Genomic DNA, 20624 nt, shown 5'->3' on the forward strand with positions numbered 1-20624 from the left:
TAGTAGTACCAAAATGGAAGTCTGCCATTTTTTGGCCTATGATTGTAGATCGTTTTACTGACACTTATCAAAATTGTGTAAAGGATTCTAGAGAATATAAAAATCCGAAAAACAGCCTTTTTATAGTCACGTGTTAGTACTGTTAGTTGATTTTAGTTAATGTTTATTTCATATGAAATGTATTAATCTTCTCGCAGCGAGATGATTTTGTCACGCAGAGTGATATGAGTTACAGATGAGTTTGAAATGTTATGTATGAACATTATTTTATTAGATCACTGGGAGCGATGTTTTTGGTCGCGCAGTGCGACAATAATTCACTCAGGGTGAATTGAGTAACAGTTGAGTTTAAACTGTTGTAATGTATGGACATTATTCATAAGGTCGCTGGGAGCGATGTAATTGGTTGCACAGTGCACCATGGGATGTTGTATAGTTAAATTTATGTATACAGATATCATTCGAAAATTTTGATTTTCATTTATTCTTTTTTCTATTCATAGTCTCAATGGAAACAGTTTGAAGATTATGCCAATAATCCAAGATTAGCCAGTGTGATTGATGTTTTACCGTCTATTATAGAATCATCTAAAGCAAAGTCTACTAATAATAAATATCGTATTTATTTTGAAAAATTTCGAAAATGGTGTGTTTCGTTCGGACTACAGTATTCACCAGCTACATCTACTACTATTTCGCTTTATACTGATGGACTCATTCAACAAGGAATTAGAGTGTCAGTTTTGGGGTCTAATTATTCTTCTATTAAATGGCATCATGATAAGAACTTTAAGGACAATCTTTGTTCAGATGAATTTGTTTCCTTGATTCTCGAGGGTGGTAGAAGAATTTTAAGTAAGCCTATAAATAAAAAAGAACCAGTCACACCAGAGATTTTAGAAATGATTATTTCTAAATATAGCATAGAGAATGATTTGTCTAGTTTGAGAATATGTGTGTTATGATTATTAGGTTTTTCATGTTTCCTAAGATACAGTGAATTAGCTGCTATCAAGGCAAAACACATTACTTTTTTTTGTTAGTTATCTGTCTATTCTTTTAGAAAAGAGTAAAACCTATATTTATAGGCGAGGTAGTACAGTTATTATTTCTAAAACCGGAGGAAATCTGTGTTCCGTTAGGTGATTGTTAAAATATTTGCAGTTAGCTAACATTGAGTTAGATTCTGATCAGTATATTTTCCGCGCATTGTGTTTTTTAAAAACTCGAGGCATTCATAAGTTATGCAGTAAAAATTCTCCACTTTCATGTACTAGGGCACGAGAGATTTTGCTTGTGGCATTTGAATCTGTAGGATTTAACAAGAGCAAATTTGGTTTGCATAGTTTAAGGAGGGGTGGGGCTTCTACTGCAGCTAATTTTGGTATTTCAGAGAGATTACCGAAAGCTCACGTTGTTCATCCGATAGATCTAAATATGGTTACATTAAAGATAATATTCAATCACAAATGGCAGTTTCTTTGAATCTTGGCATTTAATTCATATTTCATTTATTCCTTTGATATGTCGAAGTTACTGCGAGCAACTAAACCTATATCTAGAGTTTTGTTTATTTATTATACCAAGGATTTAGTAAAGAAATGTTTTAAATTCGAACGAGCATTGTGAGGGAGAATTTGAACACAATGGTTCTAATTGTTAATTATTTGTAAACAAGTTGGGCGATTAATGTGTTAATTTTTGAACCTTTATAAATTTAACGATTTGCATTTTTAATTTAACAATGTTTGTACATTGACTTCTATTAACCAGCAAATGCACAACTGACATTTAAATCGTACAAGAAACAGTACTATCTTCATCTTGAGAGTTTTTATCCTAATGGCGTTCATGGGAATACTCTTTCTTAATGAAGTTTTGCAGAATACCATTTTATTTTAAATTTGTACACTGTCAAATCTTAAATGAACTATTTCTTTTTATTATTCATTAAAAAAATCCCAGTAATTAATTTGGTTTTGGTCTATCTGAATTAGGTTACCGCATTGATCATATGCATCTGTATCGCACATAAATAGATCCCAATGTAGGTGGTTAAAAAACAAATGTTCGTCAACATGATCTATCGAAGTATAAAACCAAGGGGAAAATGGTAAGGACAAATCCAATGCAAGTATTTGTTGATATGCAAATCATATAAGTATTATTTAAATAACTTAAAAGTAACAAAAATGTTTCAACTGGGATATAACCGAGTATTCTTTCTCTATTGACAGACATAAAAATCAAGCATGTTTTGATTTTCAGCACCTGATATGTTTTAATGAAAATGTCGCAAATTTTGGCTTTAACTTTATTAGCGCATTTGCTTAGTTCCTATATAAAATATGTTAAGGAGTAGATCTTAAAATAATTTTGTAAATTGTAAAACAAAATTGTTTCAGTTGAATTGTTATTGTTCGCAGCCGTTAAACAGAATGGGAGATACCATAGCATCAAACAGTTCCAACACTTTAAACAATAATCAAACCTAAGTCTCTACTTCGTTCCAACAAGGAGTGATAAATGAATGAATATTTATTTATTAAAGTGCAACCTGAATTATAACAAACAATTACTTTCATGATCATGTATACATGTTATTTTCAGCCAGCCAAATAGGCTTATGATGCACTGTACATTGTGTATCATTATTGAAAATAAAATAAATAAATAAATAAATACAGTTCAAATTTACACGAAAATTATGGCAAGGCACGTTATCAGTTGATAACAGATTGTCTGATTGTAAAACAGTTCAAAATAAAGTTAGAAACAAGCTTGCTGTATTTACAGAATGAATATTTTAATTTGATGTTCGCTGGTAGCGTAGTAAAGTCTATGTTGTACTTATCTCGGATATCATTAAATAATGTTGTTCGTAATTGTTCATAACGTTCACAAAACAGCTAGAGTATACATGGATTTGTTTTGATAAATTAACTATCTATTTTTAGAGACACAATTCAATTAGATAAAGTAAAACCTACATATAAATTCATGTATAATATTTAAAATTGAGCCATTAAAAGTAGACACATTTTTCATATGTTTTTCTGAATTAAATAGGACATGTTATGTTTGTGAAAAGTAAAGTTCTAAATTCGCTGTCTTATAACACAGATACATTGCTTGATTCAAGGTTTGTAGTTAAATGTTTAATTCAGCTGGAACTATAATTTCACCAGCACATAACAGCACTTATAATATTAACTAAACATACCTTGTGACACTAAGCGCAAACTTAGTGAAATATCGCTGACGCCAATGTATGCAGAGAAAGAGAGTAAACAGAGTAAACCAGGTTCTCCAGATGGACATGAGTGATGACACACAAACTTAATTACTATTGTATTTGTGACTTTTATGTAAAACTATGAAACAAAAAATTAATCCAAAATGTTATTTGTAAATATGTTTTATTTTACTGAATTGCAGATTTTGAATTATTATTATAGATTTTTTTTCAATCTATTGTACTTCAAACTGAATCTTTGTATCTGTATTGTTATATTTTTATATAGACAATTTGAAATGTGTTCACTACTAGTGTATTGCCATAATTGGTCAATGACTCGTAAAATTAAAAGTAAATATAAATCGGTGTCGTTGATCGTGAACTTTCGAATAAATCAACGAGGCATAGCGGTGTTAAAATGTAAACCAAATCATGTACTTTAAATAAGAATGTCGATCCAAATCATAACATTGAATGTAAACGGCTTACGTGATAACAAAAAACGTAACTTAGTTTTCAATTGGTTAGCGAACAAAAAATATGATTTGATTTGTCTACAAGAAACACATTGCACAGTGAATGATATAATACAGTGGCAAAATGAATGGAAAATAAATGGGGGTAATACAAGTTTTTGGAACTGCGGAACTAGTGATTCTCGAGGTGTCTCTATTTTACAAACAAAAAATTGTCCCGGCGATGTTGTGTTTGATAAAACTAACTCACAAAACGGTCGAATAATAAAATGTAGCATAAAAACGGAAAGTGCGATTTATCATATTTCAAATATTTATGCTAACAATAGCGGCGTCGACAGGAAACGGCTGTTTGAATCATTTCATAATTTTTTGGGTAATTTTACAGACGATAGTGTAGATCATTACAATATTTTGGTAGGTGATTTTAACTGTACTCTTAACAAAACAAATGATAGAAATCCTTCTCACTCTCGTGATGATATTGGTACAAAGGAATTACTTTTTTTATTGTCACAATATGATCTTACAGACATATGGAGAGACAGGTATCCAAAAGACAAACGGTATACGTTTCAGAGAGGAAATTCTAAGTCTAGAATCGACTATATCTTTTGTGACAAAAGTCTTTCAAATAAAGTTTACAATGTTGGTATCTCGAATTGTCCTTTTAGCGATCATGATCTTGTGTCGGAAAATTTATAACTTGATGAAATACAAAGAGGCCCGGGTATATGGATAATGAATATAAATACAATAAAAAGTGAAGAATTTAAGAATGCATTCAAAATTTGGTGGGAAACCTGGAAAACTGAAAAAAAAAGGTTCGAAAAAATACAAGATTGGTGGGATGTCACAAAATCAAAAATCAAAAAATTAACAATGGAAGTAAGTAAAACATTCAACAAAAATTCTCAAAAAAGTTTTATTATTAACCTTGAGGAGAAATTAGAAAAACTAAAATTAAACAGTAATAACTCTGGTGAGGTTGAAAATAAGATTTCAGAAATAGAAGCGCTAATTAAAAAATACTATGAGAACAAATCAGAGGCGTCAAAAATAAGGGCGCGTGTAAAATGGGCGGAAGAAGGTGAAAAATCGTCTAGCTATTTTTTCAATCTTGAAAAGCAAAACGGTAAAAATAAATTATGGAGTCGAATAAAAACAGAAAATGGCCATTATAAACACAATATAGACGGAATACGAAATGAACAAGTTAAATTTTACTCAAATTTATTTAGTTCCGAGGGATGGCATTTGGAAAATGATCAATATTTAACAAGCCATATCGAAAACAAACTAAATGAGGACGACAAACAATTACTAGACCGTGAAATTAATGCGGAGGAAATAATGAAAGTTCTAAAAATTATAAAAACAAATAAATCCCATGGGGAGGACGGGATCATATCAGAATTTTATATATTATTTTGGAATACAATTCAAGAGGAATTTTTAACGTTATTGCAAGAAATATTTAATAAAAAAACAATGTCGGACTCACAATATAAAGGAGTTTTAACACTACTATTTAAGGGCGGGGAACGAGAAAACATACGGAACTGGCGCCCTCTTACATTACTGAATTGTGATTATAAAATTATAGCAAAAATACTAGCAGAAATATTAAAAATAGTCCTTCCTAAGCTTATACATTCCGACCAAAAAGGGTTTGTAAAAGGCAGACATATAACGGAAGCAAATAGAATGATACAGGATATCATAGAATATATTGATAGTGAGGATGAAGAGGGTATAATTGTCTTTCTTGACCAACAAAAGGCTTTTGATAGGATGGAATGGGGATGGCTAGACTTCGTTATGAAGGAATTTAATTTTGGGGACAATTTTCGTGGTTGGGTTCAAATGCTATTAAAAAGTGCTAAGACATGTATAAAAACAAATGGTTACGTCTCTAAATATTTTTCAATTTCTAGATCAGCCAGGCAGGGGTGTCCTATAGCCCCTTTTTTATATATATTACAAGCAGAGCCCCTGGCCTGTGCAATAAGGGCAGAATAAGACATTGCAGGTATTATGCTGCCCGGGGAAGAAAATGGGGAGCTAATAGAAACCAAATTGAATATGTTTGCTGATGACACGCAATTATTTAATAGAAATGAAAGTTCTGTAAGAAAATCTTTTGAAATATAAGACAAATATGAAAAGGCCTCGGGTTCAAAAATTAATTACGAAAAGACTAAGGGAATAAATATTGGCGCAAATAAACGCAAACGGCCTACTTTTAAAAAGATAAGCTGGACAACAGATAACATAAAAACACTAGGTATTCACCATGGTTATAACATTGATAACGATAAAGTATAGAAATCAATATTGGAAAAAGTACAAAATTGTGTACACATCTGGAAAAGTAGAAAATTGACATACTCTGGAAAAGTCCTTATTGTTAAAAATTTAATTATTTCAGTGTGTGGTTATGAATTAGAAATAAGAGGTATACCTGAAAAACATAAAAAAAGACTTAAATAAGATAATATGGGATTTTATTTGGGATGGTAAAGTGAATCAAGTAGACCGGAAGGTTTGTTGTTTAGACGGCAAAAAGGGGGCATGGGGATGGTAAATTTGGATAGTTGGATAGAAAGTAAATATATCAAATCGATATATTCAACATTACACAAGCCATTATCAAGTTGGAATGCGATAGGTAAATTTTGGTTAAAAAAATATGATAAAAAATTTGCAGATAAACTTTTTCTGTGTAGATGTTCAGACCTTTCAGGTCTTGAGATAAAAAAAAAACTACCACATTATTACAAAAACGCTTTACAATCGTGGTCAAAATTGACAAGGATCACACAGGGTATAATAACTAATAAAATGGAAGGAAAAAAACAGCCTTTATTTGGAAACTCAAATATTTTATTTCAAAGAAAATCTATATTTTTAAATTGTAATATTCCTAAATACCTTAGAAAAAAACTCACTAAATTAAGAATTAGTGCACACTCATTAGCAATAGAAACTGGGAGGTATGCAAGACCAAAAATACCATCTAATGAGAGATTTTGTAAATTTTGCACAGGAAAAATTGAAAATGAGATTCATTTCTTGAATGTCCGCAATATAACAAAATTAGATCTAAATATAAAATTAATGATATTAATTCAAATAATTTGAATGAAAATTTTACCAAAATGTTAAATCCTATGTCTGAAAAGGAATTAAAATCTATTTGTATGTATATTGAAGAAGCTCTTGATTTGAGAGACCACCATACCGTTTCACCAGATAATAATCTTTTACATTAGTTTGTGCATATGCATATATATATATATATATAAATCTTATATTGTGTGTTTTAAGTAAATATATGAAAATCTAGAATAATACTGAAATATAAGTTTATGGTATCAATATCAGTTTATTATGTATTTGTATACATAGAATTGGCTCATGACTTGTTACATGAATCTTTATTTCATTTATGTGTTGTTTTAATATTATAATTGTCTGTATTTGGATCACGCCTCTATTGTGCTCTTTCCAATAAAATATTGAATTGAATTGAATTGATATTTTATTCTTCTTTTTCAAAAAGTCTAATAAAAACTATTGGTGATATATGGGATGATAATACCAATGAATTTAAATCGTGCAAAGAAATATGTCAACAACTTATAGATAAACGCAATTGTATTTTGGAATATTCACGAATTAAAAGTGCCGTATCGCAAACTTTTATACAGGTTTTAAGAAATAACGATGTACAACGCACTTTAAAAAACTACAAAATCAAAATTTCTGAAAACTTTGAATTAATAAATCCAGATAACAAAATCATTAAAATCAAAGATTTGACATTAAAATATCTTCAGTTAAACTTAAACATAACTGAGACCCCTAAATGTCAAACAAAATGGGAAAATTTGTATAGCGAGTACATAAATTGGGAAAAAATTTGGCTAAATCTCAGTAAACTGGATATTAATAGAAAAGTTAAAGAGTTTCAATGGAAATGTATACACAGGATTATATATACAGAAAACAGACTGCAAATAATGCGTATGTCAAATGGAAAATGTCACCTATTATGTGATGAAAACAATAACATTGAAACTCTTGAGCATTTATTTTACCAATGTAACAATGTTAAACCATTGATAGAAACAGTTATCAGAAATTTACAACTGTGTAACTTAATAAATAACGATGCACTCGTTGAAAAAGATATTCTATAAGGAATCTGTTTAGATAATTCGAATAATATAATTGTTAACGCAATAATACTTTATTTTAAATGGGCTATTTGGAAAATACGTAATAAATGCAAATTCGAAAAAAAATAAACTGAGTATGCAGTCTATACAGGCTTTGTTAAAATTGCATATGAAAAACGAATTAAAACTACTTTTACTACGGTCAGATATAAAATATATGTGTAGATTAAAAATTGAACTATTTATCGGAAATATGTAGACAAATATTTTTAGTTCAACTGCTCTAAACTAAAGGTGTGTTTGATTCCATATGTAATAATAATACTATATCTTAGGAAGAACGTAGGGAACACTATGTTTGTTTGGTATTGTTGGGTTTTTTTTACAGAAAGAAAGATTTGTACTGTAATTGATATTTGAACCTATGTCTGTGCATATTAATATGTTTATTTGTAAATTACACATATCACGTTTCATGTACATCAGTACTCACGTTCCCACATGTGCTTTATACTTTTATAATCCGTACGTCAGTCACAGAATCATTTCAACTTTTGTTCACATTAATTCAATAATTTCTAATTCTAACTATAACTATTATTATTTTTTCAATCAAATATATAGTTTTCATGTTTAAATCAACACATGTATAATGTAAGTCAGTGAACCGGATATACGTTAATTATTATGAATTACAGTGCCAGTGATGCGTAGCAGGTAAAATCAATTGTATTGGTTATTTTTAAATGTATACTTATGTATACTATGGGAAGTTTAAACTCATTTGATAATTTCCCTGGTCAAGTGGGGCTGTTAAAAAGCAGGGGTCCCTAAGTATGCGACTTGGGCTACTTAGGTATTTATATAGCAGAAAATAATTGAATAAAAATATTTGTTATCGTTAAAAAAAAAAATAAAAAAAAAAAAAATAAACATACATACATACATCTCTTCAGTGAAAAAAAAACTGATTTTCATGTCAGGAATGAAATAGACCAGTATTTCCTGAATTTATTGCCCGTAATGCGGTCAAATGCTTCCTATGGGAACCTTTGATATTTTTGGTAAAACATTTTCGGTTTTCACAACAAACAGTTCATTTTCCGTGACTTTATGTCTGCAAATATTTATTTCACGATAACAAAACCATTAGTGTATGTGCACTGTTAATGTTTCATATGAATTCTCAGAAGGAAAAAAATAAGATGATCTTTCAAATAATACAATGTTCAATAAGATCAATTTCTAAATATCTGTTGAATCCCAATTTTCTTTTTTATTTGACTCCAAAAGTTGATTTTATATAAATTATGACTTGATGAGATTTCCATGCTTTCAACGAATCCAAATATGACAATCATCTTGGCATTATAACAATTAAAACTTGAATACAAATTTAAAAAAAACGACACAACGTACAAACAATTCGAGTTTGAATTGTTCTTACCTTCTTTACGAAGATGACCAAAAAATAAACGAACTGAAACAAAGTAAAACCCACATCACTATGCACTTAAATTTTATAAAAAAAAACAAACAACAATAAACTTATACAAAAACAAGCACAAATATAAAACAAATAGAGAGAAAAAAAATTGACAACATGTCATACGGTATTAAACGAGTGCTTCCAAAGGGCTCACTGCTAGCATGTCATTCTGTTTATTAAGGAAGGGTGAAAGATACCAGAGGGACAGTTAAACTCATAGATTGAAAATAAACTGATAACACCATGGCTAAAAAAATAAAAAGACAAACAGACAAATAATAGTATACTAGACATATCATAGAAAACTAAAGACCAAGCAACACTAACCCCACCAAAAACAAGGGGTGATATCAGGTGCCCCGGAAGAGTAAGTATATCCTGCTCCACATGTGACATCCGTTGTGCTACTTTAATCATTACATATCCGGTAAATAGATTTAATCGGTATGTCACATTCGTGAAAAGGGAAGGGTATTGAAGTTGCGATATAAAGAACATATCCGATATCATCTGTGAAACGGTTATTCCAAAACGGTCAACCAACTCGTGATGGCGTCCGTAAAATTAACAAAGGGATGATTTCAACTTCACCATCTGAAACTCTTATTCTAAAAGCTTCCTTATGAGCAGCAACCCTCTATCAAAGGAATCACATCATGGTAGGAAATACAAGCCAGGGAATATCGTATCAATTGGAATAAATATATTCCGTATGCAGGCGATGATGCAAAATTCATAATTGGGAAGCTGCAACAAACGTTATGTCAGACCCATTCAATGTCTAAGCTGTTAGAACAGTTGCCATAAACCATGAATAACATTTAAACAAAAATCAATTATCAATAATGAGCTATTCACACTTTTGACACCTGGCCCTTAAAGAAACAATGAATCAACCCCACTATATTTGTCTTTGCCTATACATGGTGAGACCTTGTTAGTCATTTTTGATGTTGTTTATCTTTTTGTGAGCTTTTTTTCTAAAGTTTCGTAGAAGTCATGCGTTGGTAAATGATGTGGAATTTTGTATAATTATGATGATTCAGAAGACCCTTGTTATTCCTGGTCATGTATAATACCCCAGTTACTGTACATGAGGATTCAATAATATTCGTTCGATACCGATTTTCGTAGAATTTTGTGGGTAGAGGGAAACCACGAGTTCTGATGTTCAACGAATTACAAATTTTCTAAAGAAACGTATGTAGACTTTGCCAAAACCTCGAATTTAAAAATCCACAAATATGCAAGTTTTTCTCTATCCCTGAAAATTGGTACCCACTAATTTCAAAATAAATGTATTCACAGTAATATTAAACTCGTACAGTCTGACAGTTACAACAGGCTATCAACAATTGTTTCGATTCATTAGGTCTGATATTCTGATACATATTTTTTTAGTTATATTGCGGTTTTTTGTTGTTGAGGAGTCATTCCTTTTTATATAAGCGTCCAATTTAAGTCTTCTGTAGATGAAATGTTCGTCTGGTATGCACTTTTTTGGTCCTGGAATATATGATGAGTTTACGTGTCGATAAAAATGTATTTACCTTTTGTATATTTTCATCAAAGTATGGATTTTTTTCGACATATGTTTGTTACCGATAGTTTAGAAAAACAATAACATAAAATTATCAGTTTATTGTGGGCTTCCTTGTACGTTGAAAATGAAGTATTTTGTTTTAATGCTCTGTGTTTTGTTTTGTGGAGTGCTTTCGAAAACTGCATTAAAACGAAATGATTCTGATAAAGATGGAAAGAACAGTCCCCTGATATGGTTCATGATACAACAGTTAAATGCTTTAGGAGCACGTGTAGAAAAACTCAGAGATATAGCACATGAAAGTCAAAAAGATATGATTTCTATGAAAAGAGACATGGCTGATTTGAAATCTAGAAACGGAAAATTCGCCATTGACAAAAATGAGCAATCGCTTGATGACATAAATTCTAAAGTAATTGCAGTAGCTAACAAAAAGAAAATCGACAATCTTACGTCAAAAATAGATAAGTTCGACACAGTCGCAAACAAAAAGAAATTCGATCGTCTGGAGGCAAGATTAGATAAGTTTGACAATAGCAAACTTGACAAGCAAATTAAGCAGGCGCTTTCACAGATTAAAAGATTCAGCGATAACTATGATAACATCGGTAAGTTGTAGACAATAATGTCTGATATAATTGCATTTTAACACTTATTATAATATATATCCTGACTATGTTAAAGTTTATGCATCAACACACTTACATATATTTTCTCCGTTTATCAATTATCAATTATCATTGAATGCTACATATACTTATCATAATATACCCTCTTAGATACATAGATCATCTTAGACGAACAAGAATTACATACCCTTCCGAAACACTTGACCCTGAGTTCACACTTCCAATTTTAGGTGTGTTCTGTTTTTCTCATATTGTTTTTTCATCTATTTTGATCGTGGTGCGGCTTGCCTACATAGACATATGTTTAAGTTTTTTTTTTTAATTTTCCTGATAAAGTGACAATGCCATAGCTAAGGGAAAAACACACCAACAAACAATAGTTCACAAACCACAACATAAAAACTAAAGATTAGGCAAAACGAACCCCACCAAGAACTTGGGTGATCTCATGTGCTCCGAAAAAGTAAGCAAATGCTGCGCCTCATGTGACACCCGTTGTAACGCTATTGTTATTATTAACCCTGTTAATAGTCTAATTCGGTAGGTCAAGGGGACGGGATTGTAGTTACGATGTTATGAGCATATCTGCTATAATTAGTGATGGCGTCCGTCACAATTACGAAGAGATGATTTAAACTTCTTGGTCTAATCAATTCCTAGTGAGCAGCGACAGCCTATCAAGAATCCTCGGCCTTTTGTTGCTCATTTTTAGAAGTCGTTAGAGTGTCTGTAGTTCATTACATTTATCCTTTGGTGTTTGGTGTATTGTTTAAATTGTTCTGCATGTCCTTTTTACAGGTGGAGGAGATACATATGTGCGGTGGGGTCGATCTACTTGCCCATCAAAAAATGGAACTACACTTGTATATTCTGGTAAGTGCACATATTACAGTCGAATGTAATAAGATTTATAATTTTCATTAAAAGATGATGAACGTCAAAATTGTTTCAATTTTGTTTAAATCATGTAAAAAAATTGTTGGTATTTTTACCCAGGAACGTGAAAGTTGTTAATGAACAATTGTCTTTTTAATAATAAGTAACAGTTAGTTACTTTAAAAAGTAAAATCACCAAAAAAATAGTGAACTCCGAGGAAAATTCAGTTATATATAATACATATTTAAAGGTTTTTCTTGTCGTAGAAAACACCGAGAGATGTAAGGATAGATGAAATGAAAAACTTAGGGCGATCCTGATACCCCGATGTGTGTTCTTCGATAGGACAAATCTTGAAATATGCATTATCGGACTTATATATCGCCAAAAATATATTATTTTTTTTATAAAAAAATGCAAAATTAAGTACCTAATTTAGCGACAAAACTAAAGTTTGATATTCCTTTTTAATGCGTTCAGGTTTTTAAAATACGCCTTACGGCGAATTTAGAATGTGTAATAAAACCCACAAATGAATTGAGATATAAATCTTAGAAATTATTATCTATACACAATTCAAATGTTAACTGTAACTGCATGTAGTAAGACACAAATGAATTATTACCATTCAATAACGGTGACTGAAAAATTCAAGACACTTTGTAAGTAATTTACTTAGTTTATGGAAAGGGGTGTTATGTTGTTGTTTTTGTTTTTTTTTGTAATGACAAAAATGGTACCAGGATTATAATGTAGTACGCCAGACGCACGTTTCGTCTAAATAATACCCCAGTCCCACTAGGCCACGATCGCAGTACGATCTGTGAAAATAATGCAAATTTTGATGATCGTGGTACGATCGTGTAGGTCGCAGTAAGGTCGTACCACGGTCGTGGTGAGGTCTTCAAGATCGTGAAGAGCGTGGCCAACTTTGAACATGTTCAAAACAATCGTGGTGCGGTCGTGGCGAAATTAGGTAGTAGTAAAAGCGAAGTGAGAGCCAATAAGATCGTAGTAAGATCGCAAAGGTCGCTGTACAATCGTAGCGAAAGCGTGATTCTATTCGGAGAGATTGCGTTACGATCTCACAGCGACGTTATCACGACCTTACTACGACCATCGCGTTCTCAACACGACCCAACTACGCTTCCACTACGACTTTACCACGCTGATCACGACCATAGTACGATTCTAGCACGCCCTTGTCGTCCTCATCACGCTCTTCTCACGACCTTACTACGTTCACACTACGACCATCATTTTATTGTCATTTTCACATTAAATATATAAAAAAAACTCCCTAGATTTTGTTTGTCTGAATGTATTTATTTTATCCATTTGCTCTAACGGCTCAACCATGCTTTTCGTTTTTATATAGATTAGACCGTTGGTTTTTCCCGTTTAAATGGTTTAACATTAGTATTTTTGGGCCCTTTATAGCGTGCTGTTCGGTGTGAGCCAAGGCTTCGTATTGATGGCCGTACCTTGGCATATAATGGTTTACTTTTATAGATTTTTACGTTGATGGAGAGTTGTCTCATTGGCACTCATACCACATCTTCCTATATATATTGACACATCTGTGTCATCTCTGTTATCGTTCACTAAAATATCGTTATTTGAGCTATGGACCAGCAATAGGTTGTAATTTAGGTTTAATTGGTCGTTCCGACATCTCTTGATGACAAGTATTACACTACTTATGTGTATAGTATCAGTTTAATTGAAGTCTGGAGATTGCATGTCAGTTAACTGCTAGTAGTCTGTTGTTATTTATGTATTACTGTCATTTTGTTTATTTTCTTTAGTCACATCTTCTGACATCAGACTCGGACTTCTCTTGAACTGAATTTTAATGTGCGTATTGTTATGCGTTTACTTTTCTTCATTGGATAGAGGTATAGGGGGAGGGTTGAGATCTCACTAACATGTTTAACCACACTATTTTTGCGCCTGTCCCAAGTCAGGAGTTTTTGGCCTTTGTTAGTCTTGTACTATTTATAATTTTAGTTTCTTGTGTACTATTTGGAGTTTAGTATGGCGTTCATACTTTGCTCCCTCTGCCTCTTCACCAACCCCTACCACCACGCCCATGTGTTCTAGTAGATTTTGGTGGCATGACTGTATTGTTTCCGAGAAATTTACGTTTTAATCAGAAATGGAAGGAATGGAACTATATTGATATGAAACACGATATTGCTGAGAAAGTAGTAAGATCGCGGTATGAACGTAGTATAATCGTGGTAAGAACGTGCTATAATCGCAGTAAGATCGTGTTGCAATCGGATAACTCGTGGTATGGTCGTAGTGAGAACGTGAAGAGCGTAGAAAGATCTTTATAAGCGTAGTAAGGTCGCAGAATAAGCGTGGTGATAACGTGGTTTAATCGCAGCGGGATCGTTGTAGAAACGTAATTAGGACGTAGTAGCATCGTGAAAGCAACGAAAATTAACATTTTCATGCCGCTCATACCGCGACCTCACCACGATCTAAATTTATTTTAGATTGCGGTGAGCGTGGTGCGATCGTAGTCTAGTGGGACTGGGGCTTAAGACTCATCAGTGACGCTCATATCGAAATATTGATAAAGCCAAACAAGTACAAAGATGAAGAGCATTGAGGATCCAAAATTCCAAAAATGTTGTGCCAAATACGCCTAAGGTAATCTATGCCTGGAATAAGAAAATCCTTAGTTTTTCGAAAAATTCAAAGTTTTGTAAACAGGAAATTTATAAAAATGACCACATTATTGATATTCCTGTCAAGACCGAAATGTTGACTACTGGGCTGGTGATACCCTCGGGGACGAAACGTCCACCAGCAGTGCCATTAACCCACTGGTTTAAATAGTTATCAAAGGTACCAGGATTATTATTTAGTACGCCAGACTTAAAAAGACGGATAGACAGAAATAACAGCCGTCAAATTTTTCGTTTCGTGTATGCTACTTTTATAAACTCAAAATCTGGTATTTTGTTGTCGCTCATTGAGCAAATGTGACTGCGAACAACTAATAAGTTAACTTGGCATGTTCGAACAGACATTCGAAATCAACTATCAATCGATCAGGTATAAAACAGCACGTCTTAAGGTGGTACCCAACACTTTCACTAAAATTAATTTGGCTCGTTTAATTTTCATAAAATTTTGACAAAGTATTTACTTTGACCCTTTTACAAAAATTTAAAAAAATTAAAATAATTTGAACCAAGCGTTTTATCAGAAAAATTACACTGGTTATATAGCAGATTGAAAAACACTAATATTGATAATTGAGAAGCTTAATATTGCCTTCACAACGCAATGTAATTAAAACGTTTAGCTGATATGACAGAGTTATCTCTCTGTAGTGTTGGGTACCACCTTAAAAAAATAGTTTTCATTATTTTAAAGTAAAACGAAAGCTATGGTAAATTATCAATTTCATATTAGGTAAGGCGCCTTTCTTATAAACATTATCACACGATTAAATGAGATAACGTTATTAAAAACGAATATTTCTTCATAAATATCACGTTATGTGACAATTATATTTCGGTTCTCTTGGGTATATTTACAATTCCTCGTCAATTCAAATTGTTTGAATTTCACATTAAAAAGAAAAAGACATAGTACTATCTCTTTTGTAAACAGCGAAATTTTTGAAAGCTGAATCCACAGTAGAAAAATTTGGAATTATGTTTTCCTTTCCTTGTAAATCCTGCAAAGACACTTAGTTTAAGGATCTGGTCCTTATCGTCTCTATAATCAAGATAGGCACACCACAAACCCTAAATTCTTTGTAGTTCTTGTAAATTATGTACGAACACCACTGTGTTGATACTTTTGTATACTTCTTAGTGACTTATAAAAGGTAGTCGTGCAGCATGTTTAACTATCCTCGACATGTCAAATCATTGTAAGTAGTGCTTACTCATCTGACAGAAGACAGATGTTCTTCAAACCATCCATATAATTCATTTTATGCTGCAAATAGTTGTGTTTATTTCCTAAATATAGTAACATAGCTATATTTTGTATAATGTCAATTTCATCATGGAAGACTTTCTCCACAATCAGGGGTTCATTAAGGGGTGAAAATAAGTTTGACATTTGTGTTACGATTTAAAAAGCTGTAAATGTATTTGTTTAAGTTGCAGTATAAAAACAATAGTAGGTCAATGTCATAAAAAATATAAACTTTTGTGTACTCGACGCAAAACTGGTGAAGGGCTCGGTAGAACCTCGCCCTTCCCCAGTTTCTCAGCCTCAAACAAAAAGTTTATATTTTTCTTTCATTGACCTAATATTGTATTTTGAAATAATAAGATTTCATTATGTAGTATGTTTTCTAATATTCTAGTAAAAACTATATTTCGTTTTCAGATACGATGATATGTGTTCACATCGACCCTTTTCTTAATAGATTCGCATTACCTCAATTAATTAAACCTAATTTCTATCACTTAGTATATGATATGAGGACACGATTGCTTGTCAGTTTGGTGCTGGTGGGTTTGCCTTGAGTGACATTATAGTTGTTGACATTATATTATATTTATATGATTATTCATAATCAATTATTTGTATATATATGAAACATTTAAGTGTGTCCAATCTTGTTTATTTGAAGGTTTCTCAGGTGGTGGATATTACGCCGCCGTCGGAGCACCTGCAGAGCCCGTATGTCTTCCAACAGACCCTAATTTTTTAAAAACATCTGGTACCAATTCCGCTTTCATATACGGTATGGAATTTCAATCCAAATTTTTTGGTTCGGATGCTCTTAATCAGGATGTTCCTTGCAGTGTTTGCCATGTTCAAATTGGAACAACAATTATGATACCTGGAAAAACCACTTGCAATAAAGGATGGAAATTAGAGTATGCAGGAAATTTAGGGGCAGGTTATTATGGACATGCTGCCGCTTCGACTTATTTATGTGTTGATTTAAACCCAGAGTATCTTCACCATGGGAGTCATGACTACATTGGAAAGCTGTTATATGAAGTAGTCGGACAGTGTGGATCCCTGCCATGTCCTCCTTATCGTCATGGATATCCGTTAACGTGCGCCGTGTGTTCTAAATGAATATTCAGCAATTGAAAATAAAATTAAAAATAAAATATTATTGTTTTTTAAAAAGATATGCATTGTTGTTCTATTATTTTCATTTTTTCAGTAATTTCAGCTTGACATTAATAAACAATGTTTTTCAAAACGCATCTGAGTTTTAGTGATTTTATTGATATTGTATTGTAATTTTCCCCGGATTATCTTTTTAATAGATACAATGTCACGTCAAGTGAGATAATCTTAATCATTTAAAAAAAATGTATCAAAGAAACACAAAAAGGCAACGCACCATAAGATAGAAATCTAAAGACTGAGCAAAACATATAAATAAACTTGTTGATATAAGGTTCTCCGGAATGTTAAGCAGACCGTGCTCCACAATGTGGTACCCGTCGTGTTACTCATGTAAGTAATAACTAGCTATGATAAAATAGTTCATCGGCAATTGTCTAATTTTGGTTCCGACGGTTCTGTGACTTAAATAACGTATTTTATTTTTAACCAGGATTTGTAATATTTGTATTGTCATCTGATAAATTAATGTTGATAATAAGGTGAACATTTGTCTATGCTTTCGGAATATTTTTGTTTGAACCGTCCTGTTTTTCTAACTACAACCGGACATTACATGTAACATACATGCATTCTGTTGGTATTGGTTTCGGATTCGACCCGGAAATTATTGATTATTGGTGATATAAATAATTGTGTTACTCTGGTTTCTTCATCACAATGTATGAAATCAAAGTAATAGCATGATGTTTATCTTCCGTAACATATAAAAAAAACAATATGGATGAGTTAACAATTTAGGAAATTAACGTGAAAAGTGACTAATGACATGCTCTGTGTATTCTCGACAACATCGGCGCTGTCTATACACAACCGACGACATATACAACTCACTCTGAACTGTCTTCGAAAGACAAGAATTAATACCAAAGAAAACCATTTGAGAAACATGTGAAAATAATTTAAATGAAAAACAAATTATGTTTGTTTTTAATGTGTAAGTTCTACAAACATGGTATTATCAATCGGAACAGTTGTCATAGAGTAAGCTTTCACTAAGTACGTCGTAGTACCAATATATTTTGGTTGCAATCTTTCTTAAACTTTTTGTAATCTCATGTTTAATTGTTAATCCACTGATCGATATGAAAAGAGGGATGACAACTTTCAAATGATATATTGTTATTAGTGTGTTTGCCATCAAATCAGTGCATCTAAAGTAGTGTTGTTTGTATCTGTTTCAAAGAAAGCACAAACAACACAAAAACACAATAACATAAATTTCATACGTTCAGAATATCGCCTCATATCTGGTATATGCAACTAACGAAGCATATAAACATTGGAATATAATCTATAAAAAAAAAACAAGCACTGACATCAAGTCCTGTTAAAAAACATATCAGGAGTAATCATACTTTCATAATACATATATTTATAGATAGAGTCTTGACCAACATGTACCTATTAATCCATCAATTGATTAGCTTTTTATTTTATTTTATAGATGTTCCATTGAAATATACACCATCTATCGTTTTATTCAAATAGAAAACCTAAGATAGCAAAAGATGCACTGAGTGCGATAAGTAAAAAAAGGTTAATAGTTCGCTTATATAAAGGTGTTTAAAAGTTTTACTTTTTGATATAAAATTGATTTTGTTAGCATATTCATATATGTATTTTGCTTTTTTATATATAAAAAAAACTTTTTCATGTATTGTTTCTAAGAATTATTGATATTGGTTGTCATATATCATCAAATTTAAGGATGATATTACTCTCACGCAATATGATAATTATATATGGAAACATCATTGACACAGAAAATAGGTTTACAGGTTTTGTATTTCGGCATATGCTTATATTGATTTTTGTAATGAATTGATTCACTACATTCTTTTATTTCAATAAAAGTTTGAAGCTGCAATACTGACGACGAATTAATCAAGTTTAAGTTTCAAGTTGTTATTTCTATATAAAAAAAATATGGCCATGTGAAATAAACAAAGTATTGTTATAAAACAAAACAGTTACAAAGTAATGCATAGATCTTGGTAGTCCTTCGTTAGCCTAAATTTATATGTTTTAAGTAAGACAGTCAAATTAAAATAGATCTACAATGCGTTTTAGTAACCGTTTGATTTAGTACAAGAACCGATATGACTTGATAATACAATTAATTATCTATTTACTACAACAATACTATTATAATAGAATTGTAATTTTTATTGACATTAAATACATCAAATATCGTTACTACAAATCTAATCTTAAACTATATCGTATTTTTGGACATTTCTAAGAAATTTCCTGTGACGTCACTTCTGTGCGTCGATCTACTCGGGTGACATACAATGCGTGGTTCTGCTGTGCTGTTTTTATGTGCTGACCTAGGTTGTTTTATGTATTTGGTTTTATTCTGTGGTAAGTCACCACTTTGGTGTTGATATGTATATTATATCAATTATATGGTAATTTTTATAGATTTTCTGTTTGCAAAAGTATCAACTATTCTAAACACTAAGGATTTTCGTTTCCCATACATATAACCTTTAGCCGTGTTTGGCACAACTTAATGTTGGGTCATCAATGCTCTTCATTTTGGGTATGGCTTTCTTTACTATTTTGACATGAGCGTCACAGATGAGTCTTCTGTGGACGAAACTCGCGTCTGCCGCATTATATTATGAGCCTGGTACCTTTAATAATTATTATCATGTCGTAATGTTCTATTGTATTGGTAATTTGTGTATTTATCTGTCCTGAATGTTCATCCATTTATTTTTATTGTAGTCCTGTCATGTAATGTTGTCATATTAGTGTTATATTAAAGATTGCATTAAAAGCGGTAGGTTTGGCTTGTAGAATCGTTGTGTTTCCTCTTACATTTGATGCATTTTCCTCAGGTTAAGTTTGTAACCTGAATCTGTTTTCTCTCAATCGATTAATGACTTTCGAAAAGCGGTATACTACTGCCTTTATTTAGCTAACAACTGAAAGTGCAATTCATAAACTTCTCTATAGCAATCCAAACAATAACATGGTAGGAGTTTAAATTAAATAACTTCTAAATCATTTCAGTATCATGTGTGATTATGCGATAACAAGGACATAATTA

At 31.7% G+C, this 20624-nt stretch overlaps 1 protein-coding gene across 1 annotated transcript; it reads left to right on the forward strand.

Moving 5' to 3' along the window:
• The first annotated feature begins 11000 nt into the window (after positions 1-11000).
• LOC139486098 (uncharacterized) lies at positions 11001-17640 on the forward strand. The gene is made up of 3 exons (XM_071270802.1): positions 11001-11538; positions 12358-12432; positions 17049-17640. The coding sequence occupies exons 1-3, from the start codon at positions 11055-11057 to the stop codon at positions 17504-17506; spliced, it is 1017 nt and encodes a 338-aa protein (XP_071126903.1). The 5' UTR covers positions 11001-11054; the 3' UTR covers positions 17507-17640.
• Positions 17641-20624: the final 2984 nt, after the last annotated feature.

Source organism: Mytilus edulis, chromosome 8 (genome assembly GCF_963676685.1).
Source record: "Mytilus edulis chromosome 8, xbMytEdul2.2, whole genome shotgun sequence".
Lineage (NCBI taxonomy): Eukaryota > Metazoa > Mollusca > Bivalvia > Mytilida > Mytilidae > Mytilus > Mytilus edulis.

Coding starts and splice junctions, on each gene's coding strand:
- LOC139486098 (XM_071270802.1), top strand. CDS start 11,055: ATGAAGTATTTTGTTTTAATGCTCTGTGTTTTGTTTTGTGGAGTGCTT. Junction 11,539..12,357: donor CGATAACTATGATAACATCG/GTAAGTTGTAGA, acceptor TCCTTTTTACAG/GTGGAGGAGATACATATGTG. Junction 12,433..17,048: donor AACTACACTTGTATATTCTG/GTAAGTGCACAT, acceptor GTTTATTTGAAG/GTTTCTCAGGTGGTGGATAT.